The sequence below is a fragment of the Otolemur garnettii genome, unplaced genomic scaffold (assembly GCF_000181295.1).
Source record: "Otolemur garnettii isolate 467f Iridium unplaced genomic scaffold, OtoGar3 scaffold00039, whole genome shotgun sequence".
In the NCBI taxonomy this organism is placed as follows: Eukaryota; Metazoa; Chordata; class Mammalia; order Primates; family Galagidae; genus Otolemur; species Otolemur garnettii.
In genome coordinates, this window is record NW_003852434.1 from 4,229,463 (window position 1) to 4,250,552 (window position 21,090).

The 21,090-nt window shown below is 40.7% G+C and overlaps 1 protein-coding gene across 2 annotated transcripts in view; it reads right to left on the bottom strand.

The window, feature by feature from the left end:
- The window catches only part of ARHGAP24 (Rho GTPase activating protein 24), a 368,579-nt gene that overhangs the window by 28,323 nt on the left and 319,166 nt on the right, over nucleotides 1-21,090 (bottom strand). For both annotated transcript variants that reach the window (XM_003790030.3, XM_023513403.1), the window contains one exon: nucleotides 8,433-8,640. In XM_003790030.3, the coding sequence (XP_003790078.1) occupies nucleotides 8,433-8,640 (208 nt within the window). The remainder of the gene's footprint in view (nucleotides 1-8,432; nucleotides 8,641-21,090) is intronic.

Genomic DNA, 21,090 nt, shown 5'->3' on the forward strand with positions numbered 1-21,090 from the left:
TTTTTTTTTTTAATGGCCACAATGGAGTAAAAGTAGAAATCAGTCATTGGGCAAGGAACATGAACAGAATCCTCTCCCAAGACACAGTCAAATGGCCAACAAACACCTGAAAAGTGCTTATCATCTTAATCATCAGAGAAATGCACTTTGAGATATCACCTAACCCCAGCAAGAATAGCACACGCCACAAGGTCTCAAAGCTGCAGATGCTGGTGTGAGTGCAGGGAGGGGGTACAGTACACACTGTTGGTGGATTGCAACTAGTACAGCCTTTTTGGCAAGAAACATGAAGAAACCTCATTTGTTTCCCATTTGATCCTGTAATTGCATTACTAGATGTCTATGTCTATCCAGAGGGAAAAAACATCATTTTACCTTAAGGACATTTGCACTTAATGTTTATAGCAGCTCAATTCACGATTGCAAAGACCTGGAAACAGCCCAAATGCCCATCAACACATGACTGGGTCAACGAGCTGTGTGGTTACCATGGAGTACTATTCAGCCACAAAAAGACAGAGATTTTGCCTCTTTTGTATTTACCTGTATGAATTTGGAGAAGATAAAGTATCTGGAGAATGGAAAAGGAAGCATCTCATGTATACAGTACTAATTTAAACTAAGTAGATCAGGAACTACAGGCCCACATGAGAGAAAAACACAATTAAATTAAGTAAGGGGGAGAGAAGGAGGGTTCAGTAAATTCCTGCCTTTGGGGTACAGAGTGGGGGTACATGGCACATTTCCTGGGTGAAGGACTCAACTACAACTTGAACTTTATCTTACAAATGCAAATAATGTACCCTAATCATATACACCCTCATATTAACCCCCAAATAAAACCTATAACTGATTAGGGTACTGTATACTTCTGTAATATTCTGTATTTTTGAATTCTGAAGCACATTGAAGTTTAGGCCACGTAAAGAAATCCAAAATGTTGCATTTAAATCATTATTATTTCTCATAGCCAAGAGGGGTAATGTAAAATACTTATCAAGGAACCTGTAATAAAATTTTAAACATATAAGAAAAAAACGTAGAAATCAATAACAGGAAGAACTTTGGAAAAGTGTCAACACGTGGAAACTAAACAGTATGTTCCTGAACGACCTGTGAGTCAATGAAGAGAGTAAGAAGGAAATTAAAAAATGTCTAGGAATAACTGACAACTAAAACACAACGTATCAAAACCCATTGGAAACAGCAAAAGCAGCTATAAGAGAAAAGTTTATAGCAGTAAGTGCCTACGTCAACAAAGTAGAAGAGTTTCAAATAAATAACCTAACTGCATCTTAAAGAACTGGAAAAACAAAAGCCAACCAAACCCCAAATTAGTAGAAGAAAAGAAATAATAAAAATCAGAGACAAAATAAATAAAATTCAAACAAAAAATACATCAAGATTAACAAAACAAAAAGCTGCTTTTGAAAAGATAAACAAAATCGACATACCTTTAGTCAGACTAAGAAAAAAGGAGAAAAGACCCAAATAAATAAAGGCAGAGTTGAAAAAAGAGACATTAGAATTGACAGTGCAGAAATTCAAAGTATCATTCGTGACCACAGTGAGCAATAGGCCAATACCCTGGGAAACCTAGGAGGTGTGGGGGATCTCCTGACACACACAATCTACCAAGACTGAACCAGGGAGAAATGCAAAACCTGAATAAAGCAATAACAGGTAATGAGGTAATATCAATAATTAATTGTCTTGATTTGATTAATTCACATTGTATGCCGTATGTAACTATTATGTACCCACAATATGAAAAATAATAATAAAAAAAGATTATCACATCTTGTCACACCATCACACCTTTAAGAACTGCATTAAAAAGTAGGAAGATTAGGTGGCGGCTATGGCTCAGTGGGTAGGGCACCAGCCCCATATACTGAGGGTGGCAGGTTCAAACCTGGCCCCGGCCAAACTGCAACAAAAAAAATAGCAGGGAATTGTGGCAGGTGCCTATAGTCCCAGCTACTTGGGAGGCAGAGGCAAAAGAATTGCCTAAGTGCAAGAGCTGAAGGTTGCTGTGAGCTGTGGCACCATGGCACTCTACCAAGGGCAACAAAGTAAGACTGTCTCTAAACAAAAATAATAATAATAATAAAAAAATAGGAACATTTAGAGTTACCATAAGCAAATAGCTGTTCAGGCTTTGGTGAGCTGGACACTCTCTTGACTTCAGAGAATCATTTAGGGTGTGAAAACAGGTAGCCAGTGAACCACCCACACATTCAGGACTTGCCTTAGGCAAACTTCTGGGAGTCTGCTCTTGGGTTTTCCACCCTTTAGAGATGCAAATTTCTCCTTTCACTAATTAATCTGCATGCCCTCAAGCTACCACTTGCTTTTTCCATTTTCTTCCATCCAGCCCTGCCCTTAAATCTTTTATTCACACTGTGATGCTAACGTTCCATAATTGTAGTAACCCTACAGTTTGCTACTGAATTCTCCACTGTTTATGTTTTACATGGATCAAAGTGTAAAGGTGCAGAGATGTACCATTCAGGTGTCCTGAAATTAGATAAAAAGATAGAAAATACTGCATTTTACACATCAAATCTGTATCTAAGAAAACAATTTCTCTTTCACAGAACCATAGGACATGCTGGGCTAGTGAGAACACATTGGCAGCTAATGTGTTGCTGCCAATACCATGAGGCTGAGTCTCCTTCCTCTTGTTTCTTATGAGAGAATGGAGGAACATCACTTCTATTGAGCAATGTTCCTCTACCGCACACTATTGTAGCCAATTGCCCAGCTAGAATTTCCCAAGTTAGGCTTTTACGACCATGCATAGAAGAATTATCTGGGGATTTGTTTCAAATGCAGATTATGCCATCTGTGGTGGGAGCACTCTGGGAGGCCAAAGTAGGTGGATTGCTTGAGTCTAAGAGTTGGAAGACCAGCCTGAGCAAGGTTGAGACCCATCTCTATTAAAAATAGAAAAACTAATCAGCTCTTGTGGCAAGGCCTGTAGTCCCAGCTACTTGGGAGGCTGAGGCAGGAGGATCTCTTGAGCCTAAGAGTTTGAGGTTGCTGTAAGCTATGACGCCATGAACCTCTATCCAGGGTGACAGAGTGAGACTCTGTCTCAAAAAAAAATAAACAAAGCAAAATAAGATAAGATAAAATAAAATAAAATATGCAGCTTAGTTGGCATTTCCCAACCTTTTATATCAGAGTAAGAGTGAGTAAACTCTGGGTATCTGTACCTTAAGATAATTTTTAATTCATTCTTATGTAAACTAATATTTGAGAATCTCCACTGTGTTCATAGTACTCCCAGATTTCAAGTTCATTTTTCATAACTTAGATCAGTAATACCCAGAGCTAGATCTGTTCCCAGAGGATTGAATTAAAATACATTTGGCTCTTCTGTCTTCTAAACTTCAGACTTTAATTTTTATTTTTTCATTTTATCTCTGTAGATCCACGGTTTGTTGGGTCACCAAAACAAATCTAAAAAATAAATGAAAAGGAGGGGGAGAAGGAGGCCCAGGGAAGCCAAACTGAGTGTGCAGGTGGGCAGCTGGGGTACCTCCGACAGCAGCTGTTTTATGGGATTCTTGGACAGAATGTGCAAAATCCCAGGCTTCCTGAAGCCGTCCTTGCTCTTGACCACTGTGTTGTAAGTGCATAGTTATTCTGTTGTCCAGCAGTTAATGCTCTGACCATCACACCCACACTGGGACTCTTGGCCCTACCTTCCCAACTTTTCCAAAATGCGTCTACTTTCAACAGCTGATACCATCTGGAAAGCTTTGGAAACAAAATAACTCTGAGTTTCTAGTCAGATTTTACACATTTTATACTTCATAGTTTCTGTGTCCCTAAAAGTGAGAATTTTAATATAAATGGTTATATTTTATTTTCCTTCTCAAGTACTTGCTATTCTTCTGCCTGCAGTGTGCCCCCCCCCTCAATATCACAGCTATGACAGGCTTCGTGTCAAGTCTAAACTTAAACTTACGTCTTCAGGAAGCAGATGTGTATTTTCATCACTCCACTCAGTAACGTATTACTGTTCACAGGTCATGGTCATTGCTCTTCAAGATTATTTATATATGTACTGTCTGTTGTTAATCTGCCCACTGTTGGTAATAAAAAATCCCTAGAATGTTGTCTTAGACAGAGGAAACCCATGAGAATTATTTGTTGAATGAATGAATGAGGTAGATTATTTCCAAAGGTGATTGCTGGTAATTTCTCCCATCCCTGCATATCCATGCCTCTACTTCTATCACGGAAAAGAGTTGATTTTCTATCCCTTTTAATCTGACCTGACCTTGTGATTTTCCCTTGATCAACAGTGTTCAGTGGTTGTGACACTGTGCCAATTTGGGGCTTAGCTCTTAGGGTCTTCCACTTTTGCTATCTTTGGGTGATGAGCCACTGTGTCGAGAGTTGCAACAAATAACTAAAGCAGCAGTTTTCAACCTGTGGGTTGTGACCCCTTTGTGACAATGAAAACACATCTTGCATATCAGATATTTACATTATGTATGATTCCTAACAGTAGCAAAATTACAGTTATGAAGTAGCAAGGAAAATAATTTTATGATTGGGGGTCACCACCACATGAGGAACTGTATGAAAGGGTCGCAGCATTAGGAGGCATCAGGAAGGTTGAGAACCCCTGAACTAAAGGAAGAAGTCCTGAAGGAGACAAGACTACAAGTGAGAGTCTCAAGCAGCCACCAGCTATTCCAGCCAGCCCAGCTTAGGAACCCGACTGGTGCGTACATCTCCCATGGACGCCACAGTCAATGAGGTAAGGCCTCTCTGCCAAACGCTGACCAGAGGCAGAATCTGAAAAAGTTGTTGTAAACCAAAGAGTTTGATATGATTTGCTGCGCAGCAATAGACACCGAAAATAATCCTCGGTATAAGAAATTGGATGCGACTGCAACACAAATCTAAAATAGATCGTGTTGGTAATGGAAGTAGGAAGAGCCTTGACAGACAGGGAGGAAACGATTAGTAAGAGATAGAAGAAGGGTGAAAAATTGCTTTTGGATGCTACGGAAAGGTAAATGCATACGAAACAATGCTGGGAAAATTAACCTGAGTCTCAGCTGCGGTAACTTGGAACACTAAAACTCATTCCTGATGAGCCTGTGGCCCTGCGTAAGGAGGTTTCAGGCCAAATGCTGACCTGACCACACTCATTGACAGCTTTTATTTGCATATGATAAGCTAGTGCAAAGGACAGATGAGCTAAAGGAAGTGTTCCATTTCGAAGAAGAATTTAGAGAAACTACAATGGTCCTAGGACAGAATCTCTAGCTGGTAAAAAAATAGCCTTTTTTTTTTTTTAAAGGTAAAATCCAGGGTGCTGCCAGTAAAATATTAAAGTTAAAAACCAAGTGATGGGCATGACCAGAAAACCCCTTGTTAAGAATTCTGAAAGCAACTCACGGTCTTTGGCAATAGATGCTCCTGTTCCATTTTCTTCAGTTGTTTATACATTGATGCATTTCACACACACAAAAAGCATACGTTTCACAAATGTGATTAATTAGGATCACATTGATACAAAGATTGGGCAATATTTCATTGTCAGTTAATAGTTATTAACTTGATTTGGACATAATTGGGCACATCTGTTCTTATAGGTATGGTAAACATGGAACAGCCCTCCGTCCAGTGTTTCAGCAAAGATAGGTTTTTAGAACCAAAGTGGAAATGCCTATGGAAGAATAATTTTAACAAATATGCTTTGTTATAATCTCATCTGTATATGAGGGCTGTCCAGAAAGTATCCATGGCTGCATATTTAGGCTATATATAAATATTTCAAAAGGGCACTGAAACTTATTATTGTCTCATGAAGTTCATTGTACATGATTCTGTTGATCCCATTACACAAAATTACATTAGGAGAATCCTAATGATAAATTTATTTCTAATTTTTGTATTAAACATACACATTTTTCCCAGACAAATCATTTTTTACATGTTGTGGATAGGCCCAAACTATATTACCTGGTTTTTCTTTTTCAAACTCTAGGATAAGACACACTTCTCCAGAGGTACATGGCTCCCTTATAAAAAGTCTTCCTGCGGTCTTGAAATTTGTTCTCTGATCCTAGTTTTAATTCATTTCTTTACCTCTATATTTAATTTCTTTATCTCAGAGAGAATCTATAAGTCATTATAACCTGTTTGTAAATACTTTTTGTAAAAGGAAAGAGTTTTAATAAACTGATCTATCCCGCTTTATTTTTTCATTTGTCGTTATGTAATTAGAATTTTTCTAAAATTTCAAGAACTATAGTATTTTGTTTTATGAATGTAGCATGTTCAATTAATCATGCTCACTATTGGAGATACTGGATTGGTATTGTTTTTACTATTATAAAAACTATAATAACTTTGCACTTAAGTTTTTCTCCATATATCTTTGTTTTTTTTTTTCCCTTGAGATTATAATTTCTTGCTTAAAGCCTCCTGAAATCTATTACCAAATCACTTTAGAAAGACTGTAACAACTTGTATTCTCACTGTCAGGGTGCCCACTCAAACATACCTTGCCAGTACTGAGCACGGTCATTGTTCAAGACATTGTTAACTGACTAATAAAAAGGCGTTACATGATTTAGTGCACATATTTTTATTATTAGTAAGAGCCATATTCTCAATGGTGCTTTTTTATCTCATATCATGTTTGCATGGACCTTTATGCCTACCTGTTAGTAGAATTGTGTCTATCCATGTGCTAATTCTACACTTTCAGAGAAATAGCACTTAGTAGGTAGGTAGATACTATGGTCTGAATGTTTGTGTCCCCCAAACTTCTATGTTGAAGGCTGATCACGAATGGGATCCTATTTGGAAGTGGGGGGAAGGGTGTCTTTGGGAGGTGATTGGACCATGTGGGCTATGCCCTTTTGAAAGAGACCCTGGACAGCTACTTTGTCCCTTCCACCATCTGAGGAGACAGAGAGAAGATGCCACATCTGCACCAGAGAACAAGCCCTCCCAAGACATGGTTCTGCTGGTGCCCTCACCTTGGACTTCTCAGCCACCAGAACTGTGAGAAGTTCGTTTTTGCAGCTCATAGGCCACCCAGTTTATGGTATTTGGTCACAGCAGCCCAGGGACTGAGAGAGTAGACCATTTTAAATTTTCAAGTATCAAGATGATTCTTACACATGAAGTCCAATGCCAAGAATCTCTTTACGTAAATAATCCAACAATTGAACATATTTATACAAGTGAATATCCACTACAACGGTATTTGCAATAGTGAAAAAGTCATAATATAAATGTCTGACAATATCAAAATGATGATGAATAATATGACTACTGCATGAAATATTAGATATTAAAAATGATGCTTATAGAAATTGTTAATGATAAAAGGTTATGTTAAAATATGCTGAAATATAAGGACATTTTCAACCATTATATAGAAAAATTTCTAAATACAGTGTTTAATAATGTTAAGAATAAACGTTTTCTGGGCTAAATTTTTTAAAGTAAAGAAGAAGAAATAATTGACGAAACATGAACTGTGATGAACTCTTAACTGTGGAGTAGAATTAGCCACCTTTTTTATTTTCTTCTCTGAAAATTTCCATTAATTTCTGAATATCACCATGGTATACTGATTGTTTTCCTAAAAATTTATTCTAGATTAAGGTAGAGCTATATTTTAAAATGGAATGCTTTTATTGTTATCAAAAAGTTATTATTTTATAGGGATTCATTGAGGGTACAAGATATGTCACACACTGAGACCCCCCCAAATAAAAAACAGTTATTTCTAATGACATGGCCAATATCCCAATTTCTATTTATCAATATTTTTAATATCCCTCAGCTGAAAGTATTCAAGACACAAGAGAAGATTCCTATTTTACAAGCTCACTTCTTTCCCTGCAAAAGTTTAATACGGTTTTAATTCAGTACCACAGGAAAAGAAGAAATAAGAGTGTTTTAAGATGAAAAAAAAAAGTATGGAAGAGAACGATATCTAAAGTGCCAAGTTTCTGACTTTGCAACCTAAAACAACACAAACTTACGTGAACAAATAATCCATGTTCAATCTAAAGTGTCACCACATTAATCCAGGCTGTGCCACCTCACCTCACTGCGTCCCTTCAGGTCACTGAATCTCTCAATGAAGATGGCTAATAAAATTTGACAGCTCAACCGGCTAAGGCGCCAGCCACATACACCTAAGGTGACGGGTTCGAATCCCCAGCCCGGACCCGCCAAACAACAATGACGGCTGCAACCAAAAAATGGCCGGGCGTTGTGGCGGGCGCCTGTGCTCCCAGCGACTTGGGAGGCGGAGGCAGGAGACTCGCTTGAGCCCAGGAGTTGGAGGTTGCTGTGAGCTGTGATGCCACAGCACTCTACCCAGGGGGACAGCTTGAGGCTCTGTCTCAAAAAAAAAAAAAAAAATTGACAGCTACCTGTCAAATGAGGGCTTCTCTCCACAGTCAAAGGCATCCTGCAGCTCCTTCACGAGGTTAGCCTGGCCTGGCAGGCGAAAGAGGCCCTCTTCTCTCAGCCCCCTCTGTCGGATGAAGTCCACGCACTGCTCCACTAACATCGGAGCCAGACGGTTCCCATATCTCTTCTCATAACGGACAGTGTCTTCCAGTTTCTGTCCGAAAATGCCTGGAAAAAGAAAGCATTCAAGTCAATTTCAGAACTTTATCTCATCCCGCCTTGCTGTGTTCTTTAAAATTCATTATAACAGAAAAACAAAGATCGGAGGACTAACAAGGAATTAACATCGGGTATTTCACATCATAGCATCATATTCATTACATACAGTTCTTCATATGATAGGACTTTACTGTGCACTGGCCCTTTCCCCTGGATTCTGTGTTTAGCCCCAAACCAAAATAGAAATACTGAGCTTGCGATATCCACTTTGAAATAAGAAACGTGTAATAATAACTGTAATGAGTTTAGGGTTTTCTTTTTATTTTTTTCCTTCTGGGAAAGTAATTATTTTCAAAAGCTTAGAAGCAGAAAGATTCCGGAGACAATAGCCCAATTCTACTTTTGTTACAGTTTTATATTTAGCTCCAATTTGCATTCAGTTTAAATTCTGTTCATTTCTTTTCTTCTTTTGTTTTCAATCAAGTTGCGATGCTATCTATGATTGTAATCAAGATTATAAAAGCAGAAAAAGAAAGCCTGAATTTTCTTCCATATAAAATCCTTCAGATAATAACTGTTCTCTAAAATCTGAAGCCATTAACTTATTTGGAAGGAAAAAGTTAAAATTATAAAGCAGTGCATACTAAAAACTAAAAGTGGAGAGCTGGGGTCACGGTGGTTTGCACTGGAAGAGAGAGTATTTCATGATGTGCATTGTCTAGAATTGTTGGCACATGTGGCAATAGAAAGCAAGTCAAATTTTAGTTTTATGAATGATTTTAAAAGACCTACTGACCACAGATTCCTTGGTTCAGCATCAGGGGCTGAACACCACCTCTATTCCATCTTTGGTACCCCACAGATTAAAAGACAATATAACAAACTGTCTTCTAAAACATACTATTAAGTGGTAGCTTGGCAAAAATGGTGAGAAAAGGGGAAAAAAACAGCTAACGCAAATATGACACCAATGTTCCCAGATGAAATGAATATCACTAAATGTTTTAATGGTCTGATGAGTTTCATGAAAGGGGAAGAAAAATAAGCATCCTGCATGTTGAAATTATGTAAGAATCCAGAATGTTTGGCAAATTATTTAATAGCCATTCAGTTAAGGATTTGATAATAACAACAGATGCTTTGCCTCCCCACCTGTAAAATTATTTATTTATGAATTCAGTAGTGCAAAACCATCACATCGCATGCAATGAAGACTTGCTGCCAAAGAGAATGTTCTTAGCCCAGGTAGAAAAAAGAACAACAATGAATAAAACTACTCTACACCTGGCATCAAAACTAGCACTAATGGAGTTCATATTTTTTAAAGAAATACGGTTGAGTGATCTACTATCCATATACAAGTGCAGAGAAAAAAAGATTAGAAAATGGCATTTTTCTAAGGGCAGTGAAGATTAGAGAAGTTAACACATGTATTTAGCTTTGTTTGTAGACTTTAAATCCTGAGTTCTTTGATAAGGGTGTGTCAAACATTATTACCTAACTCAGCACACATTCATGTATCTCTTTTCTCTTGGCATCTCCATTTTATAATTCAGAAAACTAAATCCTTTTCCCACTTCCATTGTAGTGGGGTGGCCATGTGTCATAGCTCTGGCCAAGAAGTCTTCTGGAAGCTTTAGGAAGACTCGATTTCTTGATGAAAGAAAAGACAGCTGCAATCGTAAATCGCTCCTTTTTCTTGTCTTAAACATGGGTATGCCGTTGGTCCTTACACTAGTCATTTTTTGACCATTAGACAGCAATGACAAGGGAACATCTAAATGATTAACAAACGGGCTGAGGCTGAGATCATTGAACTACTACTGACCCAATGCCAGCAGCCCCTTCATTGAGCTAGTTTTTCATGTGAGAAAAATAAGTGGATGGGTGTTTAAGCTACTGTTAGTTGGGTTTTCTGTTACTTGTAACAAAATAAAATTGTAACCCATTCAGTGGTGATGCTGATTCTAAAGATATTCTAGTGTTTTAATAGTAAGGCCTAAAATGGGTTATGGTTGAAAATTATTGACTCCCTTTCTGTGGAACTCTTTGAAAACAAACATGATATTTACCTGTAATGTGTGGACTCTATCCTATCAAAGTTCAGTAAATAGCCTTTCAAAAGGAAGTTCCTTAAAAAATAACATATGGACATATGAGAATAAATCTTACGTGATCTGTGATTTTTCACTTTAGGTTTGCTTCGGATTGATAAATTCATTACCTAAGTGCTCTCTCTAAATCCAGAGAAAAACCTACTGAAGATATTCCAATTCAACTTCTATGTCTGCTACAAACGAGACCAATGAGAACCAAACTTCCATGATTTGGTTTTATACAATAATGGAAAACACTTAAACTTGTTTTCTTATAATTCTTAGGATTCCTTTTTTGCCAACAACTCAAGAATGTGGTGAAGGAAGGGATGTGTTGAGATGTAGGCTCTGGTTCCCTATTTATTTTCTTGTCCATGCAGGCTTGCTTCCTAAGTAAATTCTTATCATAAGCAAAAATCCTCAATGCATTAAGTATACAGTGTATATTAAATCTCTGACAAGTATTTTTTAATCTTTGTAAGAAATATATAAGATAGCTATCACTCTCCCTATTTCTAACTGAGGAAATTGATGAAACAATCTGTCCAAGGTTAGTGAAATCAAGCAGATTTATTCACCTTTAAAAATCTTTGCTCATTCGTGAATTTAAAAAATTTTGTTGTCATTTAATCTTAATTACATGAGGCCTCTTCATTTTCTACTTATTTAAAATATGAGCAAATTCTAAAACTGAGTAAAATAATGTATACTTATTGTGCTTTAAAAAATGACACCAGGTAAGCCTGCTTTTGTATGGTAGGCATATTACAAGCAGTTTAGCTGCTTGTTTAAAACTCACAGCACCCTGCCAGGTAGGGAAACCACGACTCCCATTTTAGTGATGAGGAGCTCAAAGAACAGACATGCTACGTAACTTGCTGCACGTCACACAGTCGGGTAAACAGTGGAGTGAGATCTGTTCACGGCTGAGGGATTTCATAGCCACTGTGTATCAATGACACAGCACTGTAGAATGCATATAACGGCTGAAAATCATTACAGAGGAAGGAAACTGTCACGTGCTAGCTTTCTGACCTCAATTCCTCCCATCACACTAGAAGGGGTGAGACATGAGAGAAAATTTAAGTTGAGGGGGATGTCAGAAGAAAAAGGAGAAGAAAAAACTCTGGCACTTCAGTAAGCAATCATGACCCCCCCCCCACAATAATTCCTTTTATGTAAAGATGTCTATTTAGCAGTGTAACATGTAAGAAAGCCAAAGTGTGTACACAATGCATAAAGATGATTAGGAATTCCTGTGGAAAATGAGTTTTCTGCTGTGGAGCTGGTCTTGCAAAGAATTAGTAAAGAATTATAACAGACGCATACTCCCACTTCTATAGCATTGAAAACAGAGTGTGCCAAATGTCCCAGGCTTACAATGCAGGGTGTGGATTAACCTCCTGCATAAGAAAGCTCTCCGTAAGGGAAGTCATTGATAGGGGAAAAATTATTTTTAAAGAGTCCTTTATTTGAAATTGTCCTTGAGGACGCAGTGAAACTTTGAATAGCAAAATTAACAAAAAAGCACAAAGGTCATAGGCTACCCCCAACTAGCAGCATGAAGAGAGAACATACTGATCAGTAGATTCAGTAACAAGAATATTCCCTGTGGTGTGGGTCATGCAAACAGTCCTAGCTATGTCCATTTACATTCCCAGAGAGATTTCGCGTTCCCTGACAAAACTATCCTTAGAATTTCTGGGTGACAATGGTATTTCCTGCTTACTTCCCTTGACAGTACATTGATGGTGTCACAAAACGTCACCCAGGATGTGACTTCTCACTGGACGAGGAAGCACATCACACCGGTGGATTTATTACACCTGTTCCAAGTGGAGTGAGCGAGAGAGAAAGTGCACATCCCTCAGGGCTGGTGAGGGTCCTTCCTTACATGTGACTTATACACAGGGAGTGAGTGTAATTAGATGAAATACACTCAAATTCTATTCTTCCTAACAGGGTGTACGCCAGTGCTAAGCCAAACTGCGTGGACTCCATGGCCTATAACTATTCATTCTCTTTGCTTCTTGGTTCCGAGTTCAGCGTAACTCTGGTTCCATTTCACCATTTTCTCTCCACCTGATAACTTTGAAATTTGACCTCTGACCTAGTCATTCCATTAAAATGTTTTTTTCTGCAGTCAACAACTTTCCTAGTTGGCAAATCATGAGCAGGCACATTTTTTGTATTAATTTATGCTTCACTCCCTTCAAAACTGCCAGTCTCCTTCTCTTCCGGACACTGCCCCAGGGACTGATTCCTGCCTCTCTGAATGCTCTTCTCAGTCTCTTTCTAGACTCTGCTGCCTACTACACCCTTCCTGTGAGTTCTGTGGCAATTGGGGTTCTGTCCTCAGCCCTATTTTTGCTTTACTTGATTCAGTTTCTGTGCTGGACTCTCTCCGATCTCCCTGTGTATCAATCATTCTCAGATTTAAATCTCAATCTGGGCTATTGCTATGATCTAGCACTGGCTTTCCAAGTGCCCATTAGACCCCTCACCATGGATATCTCAAAGCATCCCCAGACTCCCAATGTCTAAAACTGGCAGAGTCTTCTTTTCTGCGAAGTCTGTTTGACCTCGTAAAGTTCTGGGTTGGTTATCAGTACCAGCTGACCCCCTCATCGCTGAAGTGCCATCAGGGAGTCAGCCCACATTCTTCCTTTCTTCATGCCACTCACTTACTGACCACAACAGTCCCCTGGAAACCCCTCACCACTACATTAGATCAGATCCTCACTATTTTCTTTCATGACTTTTGAAAGAGCAGAGTTCCTAATCCAGGCAAGTGTTGCCATGGTGATCTTCATAATATTTCAATTGCATCACACACGCTTCTGCTTCCTGTCGTCCGGTGGTGCCCTCTGGCCTGTTTTTGCAACTAAACTTCTTTTCATGAAATAAAGTCCCCAAAGTCTGACCTCTGCCCCTTCACCCACCATCCAACCAACAAACCCACTCTCATTTCTGCTACTATCTCATAAACCATGTGCTCCCAAACTACACTGAACTAGGTATCATTTCCTAAACGTAACGTGACTTCCTTCCCATGTCAACATGCCCCCTTCTAGAAAATAGGTCCTGCTTTCATAAGTCAGCCTGGGAAACCTTATCCTGTAGATTCAACTCACTGCATCTCCCATGTGAAATCTTCATGACAGCCCCTCGATCCCAGCCCTAGACCTGAAGCTTGGTACCTTTTTATCTTTGATTCCTTAAATTTGCTTTGTAATTATTCACTTAGGTGCCTATCTGTACTACAGCAGTCCTTCGCTAGTCAAAAATGATTGTGCTTTTATAATTATTATAATACTTTTATTTATTATGATTATTATAAATAATATTGGGAAACAGATGTATACTATATATCTAGCCTATGAACTTCAGACAGGTTTAGGTGAATTTCTCTAGGTCCTATAGACCAAGGACTAAAGTAGGGTTGGTCCCAGGTGTAAAGGACTCTAAAGCTCATGCTCTAGCCTACCACAGGCAAGCCTTCTTGTTTATATCCCTGGGATTTATGTCAAGATGAGTGAGGCAGGAGTGCTCCACAAACATCTATGTAATAAATGCGTGCATAAAAATAAAACCTTTCTCTGATCATAGAAAATAAATGAATAATTCCAATGTAAATTGAAACTCCTCAGGTTATACCATTAATTTCTGTAAAACCTAATAAGAAAAAAGTCCTTGGTTTGCTGATGAAAAACCAGAAGTTAAAATTTGAGTTACTCAAATTCTGTGCTCTCGGGAAGTTCCCTTTCCCTTTTTGATTGCGGATCACATGCTCAACCACAGGAGAAATTTACTTTGAATTGTCCCTTTGCTGGCTGCAACTCTGCCAGCAGGATAACTCCTGGTGTCACCCAAATTGTAAGAATTTTCAATGCAAATGAACAGTCACATATGGCAAATGAACAAATCAAAATACTGGAGCGGGGGGCATAAAGTTTGCATGTGGCCAACTATAGAAGCTATCCAGGTTAGTATAGATCTAAGAAACCAAGCCAGCCAAAGCTGACTTCAGTCTTTCACCAGGTTTCCAAGTAGCCATAATATCATATACATGCATAATAGCTTCTTTCTGGAAAAATAAAATTCTGTAAATGCGATTATAATACATGCAATATACAATGCATTTTAAAGAGAATGTTGGTCTTATATAGTACTGCTCTAAAACCATTCTATTCCTATTCATTATTGCCTGTAGCCTAGCAGGAGAAAGATAGATAGAAACACTGTACTAGTTTGTAACTAGTTTAGAATCTCCAATTGGATATTCTTCCATTATCCACTTTGGGAAGAAATATCTATATGCATGTACGTGTGTATGAAGCACTTCAGGGTGATTGTACAGGTATGCCGTCCAGGAGGCAGGAGGCAGGAGGCAGCACACATAAAACACAAGGACTGTAGAGTAAGGAGCATAACTGGGGAACAGAGAAGGCTCAATGAAGAAATGAAAGCCAATGGCGTTGTGAAGAAAGGGTAAAGTTTGGGTACACAATGGAGAAGAGAGAGCTCCACAGTGGACGGAACACAGTGACCACAAGCAAAGAGGCAGTGCAGGACACGTGTCTAGGGAGGAAGAATGGAATTGTCTTGGGTATTAGGGGCTTTATCCTTAGGGACTATTTGGAATTGGTTGGAGGGCTTTACACAACACAGGGCTTCCTACCATGGGCAACGGGGGCTCATATAAAGTTTTTGAATGTGGAATGTTGCTTGACAGCACTGTTTCTGAAGTACAGACTGGGCAATGCTCTAAATACACACTGTGTATTTTAGAAATTTGCAGTGAGTGTTTGAGGTGAACAGAGGTGAGGATGAAGGCTGCCTTGAATAGCCACTACTTAGGTTAAAGTAAGTTTCATGCATGAACCAATTAAGAGCACAGAGAACTCAGGGGAGAAAAATGGAAACATAGCTGAAGGTATATGAAGAAGTAAGAAGCAATGGAGCATGACCACTACGGGGTTACTGTGTAGGGAAAGCCCCTCAGGAATCCATGATGACTTATCTCCAAGAAAAGTGCAACTCAGAAAAAAAAAAAAAAGAAAAAGTCAGCTTAAGAACTGTCTTCAGGTCTTCGGTATCCTGGAATCCCAACCATCAAGCCATCTAGTCTATGACCACCAGATCCACGTGTTCAGATCCAACACGTTAACACGTTGCCAAGAAACCAAAGGATCCGTTATGCTCCTGATATCAGTCTCATACAGGTAAAGAAGATGTGTAGCTTCATAATTAACAGGGTAAAGAATTTGTTGTAATCTTTATCTCACCAGCACTTGCACCCTAAGCCCCACGATCCCCAGCTTCCTGCCTAAGGGAAGTTTCTTGGTTCCTGGATTTTTAAAACACTGAGAAAACATTTTCAGTGACCTTAATTAGTACCCCCAACAAAGCAAGCGAGATAAAGAGGGCAGTAAAGGACAGCAGAGGTCTGGGACAGAAAGGCGCCTTGACTGTGAGTGTCAGCGCGCACAGCATGCAAGCTCTCCTACCACCAGTCCTCTGGAAACTTTTATTCAGCTCCACACTTGGTTCTGACGGCACTTCCAACACTGCTAGAGACAAACCCAGCGTGGCCCCTCTGCTGTTGGCCTACTTATGACAACAGTAAAAAATATGCTTCGCATCAGTGGTTTTTACTTCTGGGCATTCTTCCTGGCTTCACACATTCTCCTTCTTGCTTTCCTTGAAATGACCTAAGCTGATGCTCACCGACAGGCTTGGGAAGGCAGAAACCCAGGCCCCCACTTCGTGAAACACTAGAGCGCCCAGGAGATTAAATAAAGCACAGAAGAACACATTCCTCTGGAGGTGATATGGTTTGGGAACCCCACACTGAGAGAGAAGTTCATTCTTTTCAGGGCCAGACCTTCAGTAGAGTCTGAGTGCAGCCCGGAGCAGGCAGCTACAGGGTGGGGCCGCAGCAGCCACCTCTGCTCCAGGGCCCCATGGCAGACCGTGGTCACACAACCAGCGCACAGCAGGACAGCCTGGTGTGCAGCCAGCAGAGAAGAGGGAAGGAGACCCAGAGCTGCTGAATGCCTCCTGCACTGCTTCTCCTTTCTGATCTGACAGAAGCCAGAATGCAGCCGTGTAAATGAAAAATCTCTTAATCCTCCATGCCAACGCTGAGCATTCCCAAACTACTAGGGCTTTGCAGAGAAAAAGACAATTTAAAACTAGCCCCAAGGAGAAGATAGCTGGGAGTTATTCCCTACCCTGGGGTTGCCATTTGCCAGCACGCAGGAATTTTCTCCCCAGGCACCGCCCCCACACCTTGGTATTTAAGGAGAAAGGGAAGAAGGTCAGGAAGGGCAGCCTGTCCTGGGACAGATTCCTGCAGAGGTGCTGGACTCCACTGTTGGACCGGGGGTGGGGGTGGGGGTGGGAAGGTGGAAAAAGTAAAAATCACATTCTTGTCCTTCAGAGATGTATTCACAATCCCCCAAACAGCTCATGTTACAAATGAACAGCAAGAACCCTGAAAAGTGGCATTTGTATAGGAACAGTTTTGTTGCGGAGGGGTGGAGGGGTGGGGGAAAGGAAGACCGAAATGCTCCTTAAGGAATTAGTCCCCGAGACCTTTTCAATTCTGCCATTGTCAATTTCTTTACCAATGATGCAATATTTCAGTATTTGCAAAATCCCTACAGATCTTTAAAAATGAGGCATGTAACCTATGTTTCATTTAACACTCTTTGAGCATAAGATAAGAATGTAAATTAATACCTGAATTATTTGCTGATAACGTATGACAATGGTCATAGCTAGGTCTTAACTACTCGAAGGGAACAAGGAACAAGGGTTTTATTTTAAAAGTTTCCACTATATTTTGTGATTTTTATTTTTCTCATTTTGTTTTCTTCCCCCCCCCCTTTTTTTGTTACTAAAAAGAAAGGTTAATTAATAGGTGGCAGATCACAGAAAAAAAGGGGTACCAGAACAGGCCTAGATGTCATTCCACCCAGTTCTGACTAAAGGATGAGCTCACTGTATATGACATTAAAGTTATAATTACTTCATTTCTATTTAAAGAGCCATTCCACTTAATTGTTCTTACTTTAAAGCAAAAAATATTTTGACACATAAACCTGTTTTGAAAACACTTCATTTTACTATGCTGTGTCCTTTATCACCTTCAAAGGAAACCCATTTGGAAACGTCTTAGCGCCATGTATGATGATAAACTGGAACATTTTTCTACCTTCTGTTCCTGACAGTTCTTATTTTTGGCCCCTTTCCATGCTATGTTATGACACATTTGGAGAGTCAAGGTGACTCCTACTTCTAGCTCTCGTTAATCAATAGGGTTGAAAGCCTCCTGAGAAGAGGTCATCACAAATTATTGGGTTATCCAAATGTTCTCAGTAGGGGAGGTTCAGCATCACAGGTGGCCAGAGCCAGAATCAGATGATGGGAATACACACAGGCATGTGCCCCAGACTGTTTCAAAGGGTCAGAACATGGCTGCTAGATCTGGGTCCAGGAAGGGTCCAGGAGAGCGCTGGCCCCTCCTCTGAAGATGGTCAGCCTGGCTCACTTGGCTGGCATCTGTCAAGGTGAGTGCTATAGGACCTCCGTCCTCTAAGCCCCATCTACTCAGCCTATGCACTGTCGATAACAAACAGGTAAAAATGAACCTTGAAAAATAAGCACAGACAAGCAAGGCCACACACAAATCCCGCTCGTACACTCCTAACTCGGCGTTTCCAGACCCCCATTTTATCTGATCTGAGCATAAACTGTTTTTAAACCACTGGAGATATATCTATATTTATAAAAAGGACATTAATGGATGTATCAGCGACCTACCTTTCCGAAAACTAAAACACCGTTTGATTCTTCTGTATGTCGTTTTAGGGATGAAAGGAGTGGAGGCTAAGGCAGCTGAGGGGCGGCCCCCAGCACTGCGGTCCTCGGGCTTCATACAGGCCCGAGTGGGGAGCGGCTCTGGCTTCCTTTACCACCTGCCTCTGAGCAGGACCTCACAGCCACTGCTTCATGCTTGTTTATGTGTCAGGCTGGCAGTGCTGATTCCTAGAACGCCAAGGTTTTTATCCTCCAGGCACTGGCTTAGGGATAAGTTACCACCTCTCATTCACTCCTTTTTGGCAAAAAGAACTTGCTTTCAGTCTTGCCTAGTCCTGCGAGTTTTTGAGGTTTTTAAGTTTCTGCAGACATTCCAAAATATCACAGGAAAACTGCAGCTAGCAAGCTACATCTCCCATTCAAACAGCAGGAAGCGGTTTTCATATTTTTTTTAATTGTTATTATTAAGAACTGTCTTCTCAGCTGGCCAGATTCCTCTGGAAAGGTCAGCACAGAGCTCTACCCAAGAGGAAAGAGGAACAACGACAACAAAGGTCCCTGAGGAATACTTGGAGGCTGTCCTCGCGGGCTCCCTCCTTCTGAGCACAGGGGAGGCACGGACCGGCACCTTCTGCAGAAAGCGTTTCAGAGCGTGGTGACAGATTTCTTTTAAAGGACTGCCCTGCTCCTTTTATAGCACTCCTCATCCTGTGAGGCTCTCTGCCGGCTCTTCCCTTTCCCCAGCTGTCTTCAAACTCCCGAGGGAGTCACCACCGCAGACGAGAGGAGCGCGTTCCAGGAGAGTGCCCGGCTCCGCCGGGGACGCGGCTTTACCGGAGCCTCCCCGCCGCCTCCTGGGGCTCTGCCTCCGGGTTCGCAGTGAGCGCCGGGCGGGTAGCGGCCAGGGCTGCGGCGGCTGCTCACCCAGGCTGTGGCTGCCGCCGCCTCCGGGGCCGCCGGTCACCGGCAGCAGGTGCAGTCACAACCATCTGCCGGGAGGAGGGAGCGTGCCGCTCTGCCGGGCCAACGCGCTGCTTTTTTTTTTTTTTTTTTTTGACTTTACGGTGACTTCCCAGCTCTTTCCTTGCGTAGCACGTTTATGGTGGGCTGGCTCAGCCCCTTCAGAAATCACAGGCACCAAACCTCCCCTAGGGGGTAAACTTTCTGCTCCCCCCCATCCCTGCAGTTACTCTCTGACTATACATTTATTTTTTTCCAGATCCTTTAGAAACGGAACCCATTTGTGAGAGTGTGCTTATCTTCAAAACAAATTTGTATTTTGCATGTGTGTGTGTGTCTAAAATAGAAACATACTTTAAATCCAGCGGCAAAGAGCCTGCAGGTGTAAGTGCAGACCACGTGACCTTGGTGGGAGCGCGTGTTTCTGTGCGGGTGTATTTCTCTGGTTACGTTTACAAACCAGTTCTGCTTTCAGCGTTCTCCCATACTGTTGCTGAGCCCCAGCCACCGCACCAACCCTCTCAGTCCTGCTCACTGAACAATGTGCTTGCTGGGTTAATCATTCACCCACCTGGCTGTTCCCTGAACGGATTTGGAATGCTAGTGCTTTAACCCCAACTGACCCCAGGCCTCAGCACTCCCTCCCAGCCAGTAGGAGGGGTGTAAAAGGTCCTCCCTTAAAAACGTCTTTAACTAGCATGCCTAGATAGGTAATGTTTTATTGCTGAAAGGATTATCATTAATTAATTCTGCCTTACAGTTCTTTTTTTTTTTTTACTTTCTGTACCACAGAATGCTACTAAGATCATAGAGGCAGAGCCAGGGCTGAGCTCAGAAGCATTTTACCCCGCTGAATAATTCACTGGCCTGGGCGCTGGTGTGCAGGGAACACTTGTCATTACAGGATATTGGTGTTGGGAAGTTAGAACGATTTTGTCCACTTTTCTTATTTCACAAATGAGGAAAACTAAAGGAAAGGGAAGTGTAACTACACGTTCTGGATCATACCCCGCTGGTCTGCGTCTAAGGCAAGCCCTCAATGCCTCTTAGTTAACCAGAATATCCATATGCCGGTCATTCATCTTAAGGGTTATTCACAAATTGTGTTTTTACTGCCTTGCTGGGTCGCTGACCCAACCCTCTTCATTAGAAGACAGAAATATCTGAACTTGATCGTGTGAGTAGCTGAAGTTAAGCCAAGCACTCAGAGCTAAAGAACAATTCCTGAATAATCACCCTTTTCAGATCCTTGGCTAGACACTTACATAAACCCTGCTTCCAAAAACATCTGGAAAATAACCCAGTGTAAAAATAAACAAGAAAGGAAGGAAACAAGGAAGGAAGACTAAACTTTTCCTCAGTGAAATAAATGGTTTGAAATCTGAATTTGGGGGTTTGACTTGTAAGCAGAAATCCAGGGTATCTCTCACTGTTAAGAGGGAAGGAACTGTTTATGGTTGGCTTAAGCAGATAATAGGAAGTCGAGCTATCCAGATTCAATACTGAACTTTGTATTAGGCTAAGGAGATAGAAAGGAATGTTGACATTTCACATTTCCATAGGTTCCCTACCTCCA